The sequence below is a fragment of the Ursus arctos genome, unplaced genomic scaffold (genome assembly GCF_023065955.2).
Source record: "Ursus arctos isolate Adak ecotype North America unplaced genomic scaffold, UrsArc2.0 scaffold_6, whole genome shotgun sequence".
NCBI classification, from domain to species: Eukaryota; Metazoa; Chordata; class Mammalia; order Carnivora; family Ursidae; genus Ursus; species Ursus arctos.
In genome coordinates, this window is record NW_026623078.1 from 26,834,265 (window position 1) to 26,852,765 (window position 18,501).

Sequence of the window (18,501 nt, forward strand, 5' to 3'; positions counted from 1 at the left end):
GTTTTCAAATGCAGAGTGCAGAACTCAGACAAGATGTCCTCGTAGTGCAGAACGGTCCAGTACTTCAAATCAGGACCCAGCGTTGGGAGGGTGATGGCCACGGCGCTGCTGATAACAATACAAGCAGCCGCGCACTTAATAAGCCCTTGGTGGGTGCCAGGTGCTGTTTGAAGCGCTTTACGTACGTTTTAATCCATTGGATTCTCACAACAACCCTACCACTGTTCTTATGGTCATCCTCACGGCTTTACAGATGGAGAACTGGAGGCAGAGAGAGGCCAGGTGACTTGTCCTGGACGCACCGCTAACAAAGGATTTAAACCCAGGCAGGCCGGCTCCGGGGTCTACATTCCAAACCACTGTACTCTTCTACTTCTTTTAAGATGAAAGGAGAGAAAAGTGGGAAAAAAACAAACCCTGGGGATGAGGAGCAGGCCGGAGGAAAGAGCCGAGCCTGAGGGTAGTAAGTGAGAAGTTCCCGAAAATAGTCCCCTTCTGAAGTCACGTTGACGAGGGGTGGCCCTCATCTGCTGCCTCTGACTCGAAGTCCTATGGCCTTTGGTCAGAAAGGAAAATCATCCTGTGGTTCTCTGCGAAAAGGTGGTTGGTCTCTGAAGACGAGCACCCCTCGTTAGAATTCCTACTGCACCTCGTCAGCTCAGAGGGAAATCCCAAGTCCTGTCTGACCTGAGATCCTCTGACGCTTTGTCTCACACCCATCAATCTGCTCTGGGGCCCCGGCAGGATAATCAAGCAGCGGGCGTTTGGCCAACTGACCACTTGGCTGATTTAGTCATTTGCAGACTCAACATATAACATTCATTCAACAAATAAACATTGCTATGTGTCTCAGACTTGAGTTAATTCTTTGAAGAAAATAAATCTCATCAGAAATAGCAACTTCAGCCCCTTAATAATCCCAGCGAAAACATCCGTCTAGAACTTTTAGAATCCCCAGAATACATGGAGGTCCATGAACCCCAGTGCAAGAAACAAAAACTATGAAGCCCCTATGCTCTGTACAAGGATGGGGAGCAGGGGGAGTACAGAGATGAGACAAAGGTAACGTTTGCCCTCAGAGCCTCACAGGCTAAGGGGGATTACCTTACATATGAGCATGACTATAGCACAAGGAAGGAAGGGAAGATGGCATTTGAGCCACAGAGACAAATCGCTGTGGGACTGGGCAAAGACTGGGATTGGCATGGCACCTGATCTGGCCTGATACACGACGGGGAGAAGAGGCAAATGGCACAGGCAAAGGCGAGAGGCAAAAACCAGAGCAAATGGAGAAAATGCATTCTCCGGAGAGACGGACAAATAACGGAGAAATGTGGGCTGGGGTTGGAAAGAGGGATTTTGTCCAGATCCAAAGGTGGCCTTGCATGACATGCTATCAAATGGAATTTGATTCTATCAAGTGAAATTTTGGGGTCCGTCCACAATTGCGACAACGAGGTGACGTCACCAGAGCTGGTCTTCAGGAAGGTGGCGCTGGGAGTGGAAAGACCCGGGAGGCTGGCTAAGGATGCTGGCAGGAGACTGTGAGCATTCACGAGGGGCGTCGAGTAATTGGAGAAAGAGGGGCAGGTTCGAGAGCTGTTATCCACGTAGAACCTTCAGGAAGTGGTGCCTGCTTAGCAAGGGTACCAAAAGAGCAGGTGAGTCAGGGAAGGCTCTGGAATGCTGAGCCTGGTCGACCAGGAAGATGATTATGACACTCGGAGAAGAAGAGAGGATCTGAGGAGAGAAGTAAACTGGGAAGGGAAAAGGATTCATTCCGTTCTGGACGATTGTATTAAGAGCGAGGAAAACATTCAGCTGGAGGTATCCTACCCGTAGCTGTGTATCAAGGATGAGGGCGAGCTAGCTAGCCCATCAAGACACAGGAATGATGTACCGTGGACGAGGTTGAGATCCAGAAATGTGTGCTCTGAGAACGATACCAGGAAAGTGCCTGATTCTGGGATCTGTTTTCATCTCCCCAGGGCCATCATCTGGGAACTATGTTTCTTCGGGCGTGTACCCGTGAAACCAGCTTACTGAAGATGCACGCTGGCTGTCACAGGGAAGGCGTCTGGCCAGCCATAGTTTCTCTCTAAAACCAGAGACGGCAGCCTTTTAAAAATCAGAAAAACTAAAGCTTGCATGCACGTGTGTATTACATGTGCAAGTGTGTATAGGTGTGAGTGTGTGTGTACCCGACACACACATATACACACATACACCTGTGTATACATACATAAAAATTTCTCTACTCCTTCCTACTTAAGGGGAAGGCTACGCATATGGCTACCAGGGTGACCAAACATCTGGGTTACCCAGAATAGTGCTTGTTTATGCCTGCCTTCCTGGTGAAATTACAGCTATTAGAAATAGTACCCTCCTTGTCTTGCAGGCTGATTGAGTCCTGCAGTTTTGAGAGCTGGTTGGTTTTTAAAGAACCCCGTCAGAACAGTGCACGGGATATAACATTCTGCACTTTCCCCACAAATGAAAATGTGTGTGTGTTTAAACCAAACCTAAGAAACTGGTAACAGCTGCTTAGAAGTAGGATTTATCTCGGCATCATGCATGTAAACATGAGAATACCTTAACTATGGATCCCAGTTTGGCTTTTCTGTAATTGCAGGGTTAGAGTTATGCTGCTGGGGTATCAGAATAATTTTTGAATGTCATCTTGAAATAGAAATGTGGATTTTTAAGTACTAATGCCAAGGTAAAGGAAAAACACTTCCTAAATGTAATGCAGTTTGCTTATTTTCTCTGTATGAATCATAAATGTTGATACATTACCTGTAATTGAAGTGGTTAATGATTTATCAGCAAGGTGATCTGGTCAGACATTACACACAAACTTTGGGAGACTCCAGAATGCTTTATTGTCCTTGCAAAGCTCTCTTGTCTAACCTGAATTTACATTCCATGGTGGTAACATGGTGTATGTAGTGTGATTAGAGTAAGTGAACATATCAAAAAAAAAAAGGAAGGAAGGAAGGAAGGAAGGAAGGAAGGAAGGAAGGAAGGAAGGAAGGAAGGAGGGAGGGAGGGAGGGAGGGAGGAAGGAAAAGAGAGAAAGAAAAAGAAAGAAAAAAAGGGAAAATAATAGTACGCTCTTTCTCAAAAGTGTGCTGACAATACATTTTTGGCTACCCGTCTGATAATTACAAGGCATTTGACTTCAAGATCTAACCCATTTTGTTCCCAAAACCCCAACCTGCCCTACTCTCCGTCTTTGCCCTTCTCCTCTCATCATCTTTGGCAGAGGAACAAATCCAAATCCAAAGTTTCCCTCTGAAAGGATCGGTAAGCGCTGTCGCACCGTGGCCTTCCTTGGGCGGGACATGCCAACGTTACAAATGTGAAGTCCCTCCAGGGGCCTCATCAATGAGCAGTAGAGTGTCTGTGTCCCATGTACTTCTGTTAGATTCTGATTCTATGAAAATTTGTCATCTATGTAGTAATTCTGTGTCACCAGAATTTTTTATTATCAACAACAGACATACACGTTCAGAAAACACACATAACGTGAACACCGATGCCATAAAATGTGTGTGACATAAAACGCCTCAGCATGTGCCCTAGAAATGGAGTTTACCATGGTTCCTTGACTTGGAAAATTTGTACTCTGGTTATGCAAACACAAGGACAAGCTTTTCTATGGTGTTTTTATAATTTATAACTCTCAAATAGTAAGTTAGAGAACTTATTTTCTCACCAAGACTGAACTTTCAGCCTCGCAGTGTTGGGCAGAGAGAGCATTCCACATTTCCACTGGCTACCTCTCTGACAGTTACATCAGCAGAACAAAAGGGTCCATCTGCTTTCATCCCAGCAGAACCACAAGAGAGAGATGCACCCAGAGTCCCGTGATCATTATGGTGATTTTATTGTGCTATAATCCCCGTACGTGGGTGCTATGCTTATTTATTCAAAAGGAAAACGTACGTGTGTCTCTTTGTCAAAGAATCAGAGTATTACACTATTATTTTGGCGTCCACTGTTACCAAGGTTTACTTTTGTTTTACTGCCCCTTTTTCAAATCCTAATTTCATGCTTATGCATTTATGCATTTATTTGTGATTAATCATTTCATATGAGAAAATAATCCTTTTTTTCCCTTTGCAGCCTTTTTTGGAAAATACCTCAATGAATATAATGGCAGCTACATCCCTCCTGGGTGGCGAGAATGGCTTGGATTAATCAAGAATTCTCGTTTCTATAATTACACTGTTTGTCGCAATGGCATCAAAGAAAAGCATGGATTTGATTATGCAAAGGTAATTTTCAGGCACTTTTACCCTGCATCAATTTACTTTGTGCATAATGGGGAAAAGCCATTTTCAGTGAGTTAACTTATCCACGAGATTGGCTTTCTATGTTCTCACAATGTTAGAATGAGAAATTTTAAGGTAATTTTAAACTCCAGGCAAGAAAAAGACTTTCAAGGAACACTGACTTTGAATAGTGATTCTTTTTTCCCTCATTAGGATGAAAGGCAATCAGCCTTTGATGAAGTATCATCAAGAAAATCATAGATGCCTCCACTCGGTCTTGTGATTTTTTTTTTTATTTTTCTACTCCCCAGAGGATTTGTCCACATAATCAAATGTTCATCTTATACCATCTTGCCTTTCACTGGCATAAAAGTGCATTTTGTCTGTGGCTTCAGGTTTAGAGCAACAAGCACAATAATCGAAGGTCGGGAAACCACATTCTTTGCTTTTCCTCCTGCCTGACCCAGCATTGATGTGTGACAAGGACACCTGCCCCACGGCAGCGAGAGTCCACAAAAGTCACTGAGGCCATCAATCCTCGGATTTCCAAATCAGTTCATGGAAACTGAAATCGACACGTCCCTCTGTGTCTCTAACAAATGCATCCCAGATTAGACTTTTTAAAATTCACAAAGGTTTTGTGATTGCCGACCTAAAATAAAACAATTTTCAGATGACAAGAGTGAAGGGGAAAATATCTTCGAATTTAGCCTGCTAATTAGCCTGAAATATCCTCGTCCCTTCTAGCCAGGCCCAGCTCTTCCTCACTTATCTAAAAGAAGCTGACAATCTGCTCTAGCCAGCATAGATCATGACGAAAGAGCCATTGGTAGAAATCAGAGAGGGAACTTGATTTAATTTTGGCACAGTGCTGCCTTCACGCGTGGCCTGATTTGAGCTCGAGGAACTTGGTAGGAGATAAGGTGTAAGTCTGGCTCTTTCGTCCCCTTCAGAAAACAATGAATGCAAATGAATTCATGAACTTTGCTAATAGGATTCCAGACTCATCAAAGTCGAGAGCTGGTGGGGACCTTGGAGGCAGATTTGAGCAATGTCCTACAAAGTGTGCTAATTGTCACCGCTATCATTTTTGATCTGTGGGGATGCTTTCATGCTCCTTGTTCAAGCTATTAACCTTTCTTTCCCTGTTGTCCTAAGGAGAGCAAAGTAATCAAGATTCCCTCCAAAGACTAAAATTAGCGTAACTTGCCCATTATCACAGCTGATTAAGTGTCAAAGACAACTGTGTCCAAAAAGAATATATGGCTTTTTTTTTTTTTAGTGAGAGAAGGAATGAAACAGACACTCCCATGGAAGAAGGTGAGGGCCTGTGGAGTTGTCCTCACAATGACATGTGACACAGATTTCCTCCCTTGGGCACGGCTCTCGCAGCTGTGCTGGTCCTTGACTCTACATATGATTAGTCATGCCTGGGAGCCTCTGACACTGTGAATGCTGTCTGGGCACTTTCTGAATAACCTTTGGGCTGGAGCTCCAGGCCAACGATACCCGCTTAGAGGAAGCAGGTGGTTTAATTTAAGTTTTCATCGTTCCTTTTCATTCCATTTCTTCCTTCCCCCTTACAGAGTTCCATCAGTCCCTCGGACGGCAGCTTAAGTCATTTTATTAACAAGTTAGGCTCAAATCCCAGCAGCTGTATCATTTTAGTTGTGCAATTAACAGTATAATCTGCAGGAAATCAAATGCTCCCCATACTTAGTGTTTCAAGTGAATTAATTGATAAAATATTGCAGCTTTTCCCTGTGCACCCGGAATTTGGCCATGGCTTTCGTTAGCAATTATTGTGTAATTCCCACAGGTGAATTTTTAATTTAAAGAAAAGACCTTTTGTTTGTGCGTGCGTGCACGCGTGTTTGTGTGTGTGTGTTCTGCAACTGTGAATTTGTAGTGGGCGTGGGTGTTTCCTGCCCTTGAAGTAATTAAATTTTTTGTCAACGAATTACATCAATGAAACCTGAGAATGAAATATGTATCCGGTGTTTCATGGGCTCTAGCGTTTGGATTGCCAGATCTGATCATTATCTTGGGCAAACAGGACTGGACTTTTCTTTCCTAATTGCTAAGTTGTGCCTTACTTAAAGTAAAATTTTTGCACGTTACCAAGCTAGCCCCCCTAGAAAGTAACTGGCAACTGATTTTGTCTGTTACGGAAGGTATTTTGCTGCTTTGGGAAGTATCAACTTCCTTCCTGCTTTAGACCTTATCCCTTCATTCAGTGAGATGCTTCTGAAGAAAGCAGTATTCAAATGTGATCTGATGAATGTCACCTTTTGTAATTTTTGTTTTGTGTCAAATGTATGTTTCAGGACTACTTCACAGACTTAATCACTAACGAGAGCATTAATTACTTCAAAATGTCTAAGAGAATGTATCCCCATAGGCCCATTATGATGGTGATCAGCCATGCTGCGCCCCATGGCCCCGAGGACTCGGCCCCACAGTTTTCAAAACTGTACCCCAATGCTTCCCAACACATGTGAGTAATAACGTCATTCCGGGACCTGCTGAACACAGGCCTTTCCTTTGCTCCCCACCTCTCTCCTCTCCCTCACCCCATCTCCTTCCACGCTGTGTCTCCAGAGGCAGGAACACCAGCTCCTGCCATGAGGCCACGGGGCAGGCTGGCCACGGGGCCTGGCATAAAGGACCTGGTCTAGGTGTGATTAGGAATCACATTTCCAACCTTTGTTAAGTAGCTAAATGGAAAGGAGGAGAAGCACATAGGGTGAATGGGGGAAATTTGTATCAAGCGTTCCCTTCGGTTGTCTTAAATAATATTCCTGAGCACGATCTCATAAAAATAACAATCAAATGGTCTGCTCCTCGTAGCAGCAGAGCGGCGCCCCCTGGTCGGCTTGTAGCAACATGGGTTTGTCTTCTAGGTGAATACCGGGGGCAGCTTTGCCGCAGCTGTGCAATTAGGATTGTTGCAGAAAGTAGCTTGCACGGGCTTGCCCGAGAGGCCTTCTCAGGTCACGGCTTTAGGATAACCTGATGTTTCTTTCTGAGAGGCAGGAGCCTTGGTAAGGAGGGGAGGGGAGGCTCAGGGAAGGGGGCTGATGGTGCAGGGGGCTGAGGCAGAGAGCCCTGTTATGCCGGTAACTCTCACTAGCCAAGAGTGGAAAAGTCCAGACGCTTTGGCAGCAAGAACATGAATTTGCTTTTTACTCTATCGACTCGCTTCCTTCCCAATCACATGCAGCCTTCCCTACAGAGCAGCTGGCTCTGTGTTCTGCCGAAGGATCGGCCATGAGACAGATAGGGACCCAGGAATTCATGTTTCCTTCTCACTAACCCTCCAAAATTGGTTCTTAATCTGTTTATGCGTAAGTATCATCTCTTCTCATCCACACTGATCTCCCAGCCACAATCCCAGACAGAAGGAAAATAGCGTAAATGTATTTATGAAAAGAGAGACATACCGAAGGCACTGTAGTTGCTGGTCGTTACATATCCCTGAAGAACCTTTCCTTATATTCTTATTCTTTTATCTTATAACTAATAAACTGATGGCTTTTGGCCAGTGGTATTCAGGTCGTCTCTATCATATCGAGTGCTTTAGAAAGAAGGAAGGAGGTCAGAGCCGACTGAGGACAGGAACTAACAGTAAACATAAAAGCAGGACAGATACCCTGCTGAACACGCCCAGTAGAATGGAAGGATGGGAGCGTTTCAATGCATAAACTATTGTCAACAAAGAAAGCAGGTTGCCCCAGCACCTGGGGGTTGTGGTCTGGGTGAGCCGCTGTGTTCGGGAAAGAACGCTGTGGATGGCTATACAAGCTTCTGGAGGTCTACCTACATACAGCCATGCAACTAAATTCATGAGCCGAGCCCACGAGGGGCGAGGGGCTCTCCATGACAGATCACTTACAGATTTAGCAACATGCTGGTTCAGTGAAAGAGAACGTTCTTTGCAGTCTTCTCCCCTTCCCTGGGGCCCACCTTTCTCTTTCCTTTTGAATCAGAAAATCACTCTGCGTCGGTTCTCCTGTTGCCTGGGCAAATTCTCAGCCTAAGGTGGCTTTGCTACAACTGCAACCCTTACTGGTGTTTTCCCGAGCTTGAGGAGAAGGGACTGACAAAATGCGGTGTTTTATGGCTCCTTAGAAGTCAGCCTGCCTTTGAAGCTTCCAGGCAAGGTCCTGAGCCTATGGAAAAATCAGCCGCAGGTCAAGAGGTTCTGACAGCTCCGTGGCATGCACAGACAATCGCGGGAGGAGGGGGACCTGAAGACTTCTTGATAGGGCCTTCGTGACAGCTGAACGGCAGCATCTCTGAGCCCCGCAAGTAAAAGTTCTGTTTGATTCCACAAGTATTTATGAGCGGCGCTCTCCGGTGCAGCCGGGATGTAGGCATGAGGAAGACACGAGCTCGCAATCAGGAACCAATGAGCAAAGACAGGGATTGGCACACTGAGGCCAAATCCAGCTTGCCGCCAGCTTTTGTTAGTAAAATTTTATTGAAATACAACAACAATTCAACAAATACTCATCTGTAATGTGTTATCTGTGGCCGCTTTCACAATTCAACAGCAGAGTCATTGTGACAGATACAGTATGGCCTGCAACGCCCCAAATATTTGCTCTCTGATCCTTTATAGGATGAGTTTGCCCCCAACCCCTACTCAGGCGGGGGGTGGGGGGAGGATGGGCCAGTGTCAAAATAGCTTTATCACCGGTCGAAACAGAAGGCGTAAGTGCTAGGGCAGGCCTTCAAGGGGCTATGGAAGTTTGACGGAAGAAGCGTTCACATCTTTTAGGGGAGCATGGAAAAGTCATGGACCAGCAGACATTCAGAGTGGGCCTCAAAGAATGGGTACAGTTTCTGCCACTGATACTACAGATTGGGTAGGTGATTTCAGGAAGAAATTGCAGACAGACAAGTGACCGCCACGTTAAGTGAGGCGATCTGAGATGTGACCTAGGAGAATGGAGTGCAAGGAAGGCATTAAGGGCTAAAGCGAGAAAGGGGAACTAGCAGAATTTTGAGGACTTGAATGAATTTGTACGTAACCGTAAGCAGAGAGTCAGCGGTGGGGTAGTGACAGTTGGTGGGGTAGTGACAAAATATGTAACTTGGTCATTTTCACGTGCAGATTGTTTCTCGGTTATTCCTTTTGAGTTCACGTGAACCACCTGTGTGCCTTCCTAGTGACTCTGTAAAACAAAATCCACACATGGCAGAGTGAAACGTATTTAGGTCTTTGAGACAAACAAGCATGGGTTCCTTTTTCATCTGTTCTCACCACTAAGCCTCTGGGCAATTTTTTTAACCTCTAGGAACCTCCATTATCTCATCTGTTAAATGGGGATAATGCTAGCACTTTGACGTGATGTCATGAACAAATGAAGAGAGGAAGCATGGGTCAAGTCCCCACACAGGGCCTGGGCCATAGAAGCCACTTCACAGATGCTGATTCTTAGTGATTCTTTCTCTTAAGATGACCCATCTAAAGCTGCTCTTTCTTGATTCCATCTTTCTTGACCCACAAAAAGTGCGGTTTCATTTGGCTCAACTTCATGTTGACGGGAAGCAGCTGAAGAAATGACAAGTCGATACGTGTCCGTTGTGACGTGACAAATCTCTTGACAAGGTGACTCGCAGTGGGACGAGCCTCTCGCACCTGGCCATTCTGAAAACCCAGACAGGATAAGCACCAATCTGGCTGTGTTATATTTTCCAGGTGCAAAATGTGTGCCGCGAGCAAGTGCCAGTGAGGACACCCTCAGAGCCATAGAAACTGAAAGTCCATGCGGTTGGTTAGCGCCTCAGCTCCTATTTGCTGCTAAGCCCTGGGCTTAGGTGCCCCCAGCACGGAGAGATCCGCTGTGTCTCCTGCGGGCCTTACAAGGCCTGAGTTGCCCACGTCTTAGTTGTCCAGGCCTCCCCGGCTGTCGCTCGCTGGAGGAGGGGGCCGGCAAGAGTCCGTGTGTGTGGCTCTTGTCACTGTGAGTGACTGCGCAGGTCCACAGTTCAGTGTGTAGACAAAAGGAGTGAGACAGGTGAAGACAGGCGGCTCATCGTGGTGCATGGAGCTCCCGAATGGCCAGTTTCCTCAGCGAAAACATGAGCCACCCACTCGAGCAAAGGGATGTAAGAAGTTAAGTACTTTGCAGAAATGTTTGGCAAGCCCCCTGCAAACAGTGAGAAGCTATAGACGCTCCCCTGTTGGGAGAAGCAAGTCACGTGAACAGGTGCCTTGAGGTCGCCTTCCTTGGTGGTCACGCAGTCTGCAGATGCCTTTCTTGGCGCCTCAGGGGGAAGTCACCTGGCCCTCTCCAACCAGAGTGAATGCATCGTGTTTCCGCGGAGCTTTCCATTCCCATCAAAGGAAGGGAGCCAGGCCAACACTGGCTTTACACACCGAGGCTGGAGGTTTTGCCAACCGACTAAGAACGAGGACAGCTATCGACCCCTTGTGACCAGAGGCTGTTTCATCAGAAGCAGCTCGGCTGTTCTCGGCCTCGGTGGCATCTGAGGGAGCCTCCATGTAACACCACATATAATAATCTTTACCATAAAGCTCTTTGACCCTAGTGCTCTTTTCGGTAAATTAGGTCCCAGGATCCTCATGGTGCTGCTGTACCCTCACTCTCGCTGTGACACAGCTCTGCTCCCCTGGCCGCCATGATGCAATAACGGGCAGTGGTGACAGGAAGGGAGATTCCATTCACCTACGCGAGGACTCTGGGGGCAGCTAAGAGACTCCCTTATCCCCTTATCCCCCCTACCATCCCCCTATCAACTGAAATTCTGTTGTTGTTCATCAGTTCTTTCTCCCCATTCCTGGAAATGTGTGTGATTATGTGTGTGAACACACAACACGGGTTCGAGTGAAATATAAAATCTTGGTAGAACAATCCCGGTCCGATAGCTTGTGAGATTGGGGATGACTCGGTGTGTTAAAGGGACAACTACCTCTGCGTCAGCCTCAGAACGAAGTTTTTGAAACACTTTTGTTGCTGCAGTTGAAAAGAAATGTTTTTCCTTGAAAGAATTTGCACAGTCTCACTTCATTTCTTCCACAGAACCATAAAAGAAAGTGCTTTTGGAGATGAGAGAATTTTTAATTCTCCATAAAAAAATCTTTCATTTGGGTGGAACTCATTGTTCCTTTCCTATGTTCCCACTTCGTTCTTCTGTCATTGACTATATATCCCATGGCACTGGCTGTTTACCCAGACCCTTGAAGTCAAACTGCACGCCTCCAGGGGGCAGCATTCACACAGGATACCGTGTGAAGGGGGCCCTGGAGTTAGGCAAGACAGCTCTTTCCTGAAGACAGGGCCAAGTGTTACATCTCTCCCTCTGGTGCCTGGGAGCATGGCTCCTGCCCCATCCCTTGCCAGATACTTTTTTGTTTAGCAAATGAATAAGTGTGTTAACCCCACCACCGAGGTGACATTAAAACATATTTTAATAGCATAAAAATATTTAAGCAGTCGGTTTTATGAATTAAAGGACACCGAGAGATCATCTAATGCCATAAATTTTTAGATTAAAAAAAATGAAGGCCCAAACTCTATTTAAAAAAAAAATAAAAGACCCAGTTGGCTTTGCCCTGGTCACATAGGTAGATAGGGACAAAGCTGGAGACGAAACTCTGCTCTCTTGGCCCCAGGTGATCTTTGCACTGCCCCGGCTTTGCTCAGTACACTCCGCGGTTACAGTTAATGTCAGAAGTGGCTCCCGTGTGTGTGTTTGCACAATTCTGTTGGAGTTTGCAGCATCTTAGAAGACTTTCTAAATTAGTTTCCTGCGGTATCTATAATCAAGATCATTTGATATTCTTCGGCGTGCGTTCAAATGTTACCTACCTAAAGACATTTGAACTCAGGTGGGGAATATCTCTACAAAGTCAATTAAATAAGTTCAATTTGAGTGAAAGCTGAGATGGTGTGGCTTGGGAGATTAAGGATAGAATTTCCAATTTAATGCTTTGAGTGTGTGTCTTAAATCTATATAACGGGCTTATTCTGGGAATTGAAACCTATTCCATTTCTTACAGAACGACGGTCCCACTACCAATACCCTTTAAGAGTCAGATCATTAGAGTGTTTGTTGTTGTCCGAGATTAACTAACAAATGAAGAAAACACATGTTCAGATATAAAACACTAGAAACGTCTTTCTTTTCGCTGGGTGACAGCAAAGGCCATCAGCAGTAAAAATGAACTGCTAAGTTCTTTGCAATTCCCTGAATACGGATTTAATATACAACACATGCATATCTTAAAACCATTTCTCTTCTAGTGAGAATTAGTCTCCCCAAACACCCACCCATCAAAAAGAAAGGTGACATTATTGATTATCAGGATTCGTAGTCTCGTTATGCCAATATGCAGTAGAGGAGAGAAAATCAAAGCCCAAAGAGAATGGGCATTGATGGCAAAGGTTGGAGGCAAAAACACGTGGTCGAAAGGATCTGCAATCTAGTGCTGAGCAATAAATCCAGCCAAGTCATGACTGGAGAAAAGCAGTATGCAGAGAAGCCCCACCGGGGAAAAGTGAACATTTTAAACTATGAGAATAGTCTATTGTGGGCTCCAGGCATGTTTTGGGGAGAGTGTAAGGCCTGGAATGCACAGTTACTGGGTGAAACCCTTCTCGGAACAGACAACAACGAGTCGTACCAGACCAGGCACGTGCAACTGCAGCCCTGACTGGGGGTTGTTTTTCTTTTTAAAGGAACAGAAACTCAGAAATGACAATTGAGTCCTCTGTCCTCTCAGTTTTCAAGCAAATAGCCAGTGTTATCTATCTTTTCACTGATGCATCCAGTTCGCCTTGCAGGGTCCGACTTTATCTTGTCTGTCAGCAAAAGCAGACCCTGGGCAGCTGGTGGGCGCACTTGAACAGGAAGCAGAAAAGGCTAATATTTTAAATCGGGATGAAGGCTAAGGATTTTAGGACCGACTTTTGAGAGAAAGGAATGTATGTATCAGCTCTTCGAATGACTGGGATTTTGAGGCACTTCCTGGGGACTGTGGTGCAGGACTCTGGTCGTTGTGATGTTGTGGAAGGAGCGCCTACCCAGGACAAAATTTCTGAGCCACCTCTGTGCACTTTACTTTCTCTTTTGTAAAATGGAAATAAGGTGTCCTGCCTACTCCTCAGGGTTGCCACCTCAATCAAAAGAGCTATTAACAGATAAGATCTTTCCCAGCTACCTGTGAGGATGGGTATGATGCAGTCCCAGGATTTGTTCTCTGGAGTCACTGAAATTTCCTTAAACCCACACAAAGCTCTGAAGTCCTTATTCCCATTATACAGATGAAGAAACAGAGGCTTAGAGAAAAAAAAAAAAAAGTTGCCCGAGATCACACACTTAGTAAGTTAGCAGGGCTGGGATGAGATTTCAGGTCCGATCCCCAAACATTCTGGAACAATCAGACACGTGATTTTCCACTTTTCCCCAAAACAGTTACCTGCTCATTTCAGTAGCTGCTGTTCCAGCTGAGGGCTCCAGGCCCTGTCTGAGTCATTGTGAGTCAATTCTTAGGGAAGCAAGCCTTAATTATCACTGGGGGACAGAAGGCTGCATCTTCCAGGAATTTGGCAGACCCCAGCAGGAGGCAACCACAGGTCTTTGGCAAAAGATCACTTTTCAACAACATCGTCAGTTCCAGCGACCCCCCCCCACCTTCCACCTGCAGCCCCCCCCCCCAACAGCTGCTGTTCTGTGGCAAGCGGTGGCAGTTTGTCTTCCTTTAAAAGGCAAATGCATACCCCCCTCCTTGCCCCCTGCTGAGACCCCACCTGGGATTTCAGCCCCAGAGCTGGGGGTCAGCTCCCACTTGGAGAAATTACGGGAGGAGAAGAAGGAGGTTGGGGGTGGGGAAGGACAGCTTTGACAACAGACCTGAACTCTCCTTTTTAATACAAGCCAGATTTCACATATGTTGTTCTGTAAATCCGGGAGTCCAATTTGAGGCTTGTAATTTGCTGCGACCTTCTCCGTTCCTCAAAGTGAGGTGGAGTTATGCCAAGCACATCAAGGTAGCTGGTGGAAGATGTAATTTGCCCGCTGTGAGCCTTCGTTTCGGTTCCCTATTGTTAATTTTTATTTGTGTTGAGGTTTTGCGGCTTTAAAAAAGTCAGCTCGATTTATTTTAAAATTAAGGCAAACCAACATCAAAGGCAGTAAAAGGAGGATGTTTAGGTATTATAAAGAAACCCTGTGTAATCTTTTATAGCCATATTCTTTTTCGGGGCACGTACCAGTAAATGGTTAGGGGACCTTTCGTGACCCACTTGCTGTATTTTTCTGACCTCTAGCCACCCCCACGGGTGAAAATCCCTCTCCGATGGGGTTTAGAAGCCCCTCTCTCATCCTCCTCAGCCTCTAATCCTGTTTGTACCACAACATGCTGTGTGAAGAATAAGAAACAGGGCTTACATCCGTTCCTACGGCATGAGCCCCTGAGATCGAAGAGGCCGGTTCTGCCCGCCTTCACTTTTAGATACGAGGAACCCTTTCAGGCCAAAAACATGGGACCAAGTGGCTCATGAGTCATTTACTGGGTAAGCAGAAGAAAGTTTATGTTGAAAGTTTCTCTTAAAAAGAATGGAAGGCGATGCCTGAAGAGCTTGTTTGGTTTTTAATGTGATAGGATTTTTCAACCCACTCATGTAGAATGTATTTGCCTATTGGCTTGTGTAGGAAACTCATGTGCCTCTGTACTAGGCTCTTTTACATGAGACAGAGATAGATAGATAATAAATGGGTGATAGATGGATAGATAAATGATAGATAATGATTAGATAGATACGTAAATAGATATAAAAGAATAGATTTGTTCCTCAGAACTTTTAAAGAAAGGTACTATTATCCCCACTTACAGGTGAGCAAAATAAACCACACCTGCTTTTCCTACTCTGCAGATCTGCCCCTTTAAAAGGGAGTTGACTTACACTACTGAGCACAATTTATACAATTTTAGGGACGATGTCTTCTGTGCTCAGTCTTATACTGGTATTTGTGCTGTTGTACTTCTGCTAGTTAACCAGCATCCATCCTGACCATCAGGTTATGATGTGACCTTCTTTTGTGCCAAGAAGGTCAACAGTACCAAAACAGCATTTTCAACTATCAAAAGAGAGGTTCTGCAAACCCACCGGCAGAAGAAACGTACAACAACAGGCAGCATTTACATAGTTCAGCATGCACGGAAATAGCCCGGTGTACAATCGTGTAGCTCGGAAACGCCAGGTGTGCCCCAAGGGAAATTTGCTCTAACGCAGACGAGACGAGGACACGGCAGATGTCCCGGAAGTCACTGGGCTCGCAGGGACTATTCCTCTAGGGGTTTTTGGTTTTTTTAAGATTTTATTTATTTATTTTTAATTTATTTTTACTTGAAAGAGAGACCAAGCAGGGAGAGGAGAGGGGAAGGTGTTGGGGGGGGGGGGGAAGAATCCCAAGCAAAAGGACCCTGAGGTCATGACCTGAGCCAAAATCAAGAGTCGGACACGTAACCGACTGAGCCACGCAGGCGCCCCTATTTCTCTAGTTTTATAATACAAAAGATGGCACAGGGTCACCTACACTTGTCATTATCCACAATTTTTCACTGATAGGATCCTCCCCAGAACAGACACTGGCTATCACGTTTCTCAACCAACATAGATCGTTGCTTATTCTGTGAGACCAGTTACTTGTAAAGTTGTGGCTCCTATGAAAAGTAGTCTGGGACATAGGAAGCACCCCACGCGTCCATCTTCTTTCGTTTTGTTAGAACAAATGGGCTTTGGAATCGAGGTTTGGATCTGCTACCTAGTAACTTCGTTAATCGGAGAAAGTTATTTGACGTTGCTACACCTCCATTTTCTCAACTAAAAAATGGGAATGATAAACCAATTTCCAGAGATAATTAAATGAGTTAATGATACAAAACAACACAATACCCAACACATGGTAAATACTAAATTTTTAATATTAAACAACTTCTACGTGCTGAATAACATCTAAGGAGAAGGGTCTGGAGGAGAGGTCAAAAATGAATAGACAGTTCTCAGTGTGAGGATTACTCTAGCATCGATACGTACTTGGGGAGTATGAGGTGGCAGCATCTAATGGTCAAGGGATTGGGGTTAGATATCAGAAAGAAGGGGACATATTTTGTGGGTCCCCAATGGATGGTATGAGACACCACTTGAGTTTCTGTGATAAATTAAATATAAGCTTGAACCCACCTGTTCAAGAGGATTAGGACCCACCTCCCTGCAGTTAATAAGAATTGTGCTCTGCACCTGTATCGAATTGTCTATAAAGAAAATAGCTTTATTGATACACAGGTATATTGCACAAGTAGACTTGGTTTTAATTGCAGCATATCCTATTAAATTAATGGTATCTGTAGAGAAGGTTAGGAATGAGAAAAACTCATAGACTAGATTTATAAGTAATCAGTAAAATAGCCCCGTAAAATTAAGAGAAAAAATATGTTGAAATGATGATTCATCATTATTCCACATATTTGACTATACCTAATAGCCTAATTAACTACAAAATTTATGAGTTAACATCACCATGAAAACATTCCCTTCTGTACCACTGAATTTTGTCTGTAGATGTTACAATACCACGATCATCTGATGTCTTTTTACCCATTTTATTCAATGAATCCAAATGAACTTGCACCAATTACCTTTTCAGCTGCCTGTCTTGGTTTTGTCAATTTGAATCCATATGCCTTTAGGGGATGTGTGATGTTTGGGGTAGTAAAGATTGTAGCTCTTCTTATAAACACAGAAGACACATGGGAGAAAAACATAGCATGTCTAAATTACCTTTCCTACATGATTATTTCACAACCTTCAACTTGAGAGCTTTCTCTGACTAAAAATATATATATAGTAAGAGCCCTTTCTGGATATTTTCAGAACCCCCAGTTATAACTACGCACCAAATATGGACAAGCACTGGATTATGCAGTACACGGGACCCATGCTGCCCATCCACATGGAATTTACAAACGTTCTCCATCGCAAAAGGCTTCAGACTCTGATGTCAGTGGACGATTCTGTGGAAAGGGTAAGCACACCAACTTGGCTCGGTGACAGGTTTTGGTCCAGCTTTCTTTAGATCCGTTCTTGCTTATTCTTTGTCTTGTTGTTGCTCTTTTTAAGAGAGGGAGAGAGTCTGTGTGTGACTATGTGTACGTGAGTGTGTGTTAAGTGACTTTATCTTCCCTCCCTTATCTTGACCCCTTCTACTACTTCTCCAGGCTTGGTTCTTCGGAGCCAGAGGCAAAGAGGAGATAAAAATCAAAACACCATAAGTCAAGAGCTACACTCACAGATACCTTCAAGAATTAAGCAAATAATGTAAATACCTAAAGCTGGTTTCGTATAAAGCGATAGGGCATGGTGGGGATTATGGTAAACTTTGAATGCCCACATCTATACCAAGGAGCAACTGCTTGGCTCCAGCGAATTTTTGCCATGTAGGAAAACAGATCCAGTATCATGAGATCTTCAGACTTTTTAAAGGAAACCAGAAATACAAACATTTTATTTGAAATTTCCTAAACTTAAAAAAAAGCAACAGAAGCTACACAAAATGCCTAAAGGCTAGATTTAGTTGGATTAGGCTCCAAAATAGCCTATTCTTAACCTTTGATAACTATATAAAAGTGATGATACAATTTGCTTTAACAGTGAACTTTTCGAAATAAAACCTGTAAGTTAGGTGGTAGAGGCTGTTTTGTGAAGTTTTGTGTCATTTTTTTTTAATAGGTACACAGAACCTTTAAGACCAATGTGCCAGATTCAAACAAGTTACATTACTCTATTATTAGACTTTTCCCCTCCAGGACTGTAAGCAACTAGAATTAACGTAGATAGCGATCGTGTTTCTTAGCCTTGTTAAAGTGGCTCTTGCCTTTCAAAAATAATGGGGAAGAAATTCGGGGGAAATCACAGCAACGCTATTGTCATCGTGCCCTCTTGCATCCGTTGTATTTCAGCTGTATAATATGCTCGTGGAGACGGGGGAGCTGGAGAACACTTACATCATTTATACCGCGGACCACGGCTACCATATTGGGCAGTTTGGACTGGTCAAGGGGAAATCCATGCCGTATGACTTTGATATCCGTGTACCTTTCTTTATTCGTGGTCCAAGTGTAGAACCAGGATCAATGTACGTATTTCTCTGCTTGCTATGCTCGCAACATTTGGCTGTCGTGGCTCATGTA

General features: G+C 44.5%; 1 protein-coding gene across 12 annotated transcripts in view; it reads left to right on the top strand.

The window, feature by feature from the left end:
• Positions 1-18,501, top strand: part of SULF1 (sulfatase 1) — a 169,473-nt gene that overhangs the window by 110,172 nt on the left and 40,800 nt on the right. For 11 of the 12 annotated variants that reach the window (XM_048212461.2, XM_057307730.1, XM_048212462.2 and 8 more), the window contains 4 exons: positions 4,129-4,280; positions 6,605-6,774; positions 17,186-17,336; positions 18,271-18,446. In XM_048212461.2, coding sequence (XP_048068418.1) covers positions 4,129-4,280; positions 6,605-6,774; positions 17,186-17,336; positions 18,271-18,446 — 649 coding nt within the window. Of the gene's footprint in view, positions 1-4,128; positions 4,281-6,604; positions 6,775-17,185; positions 17,337-18,270; positions 18,447-18,501 lie in introns of those variants that run through there. The other variant, XM_057307734.1, reaches the window with a different exon arrangement.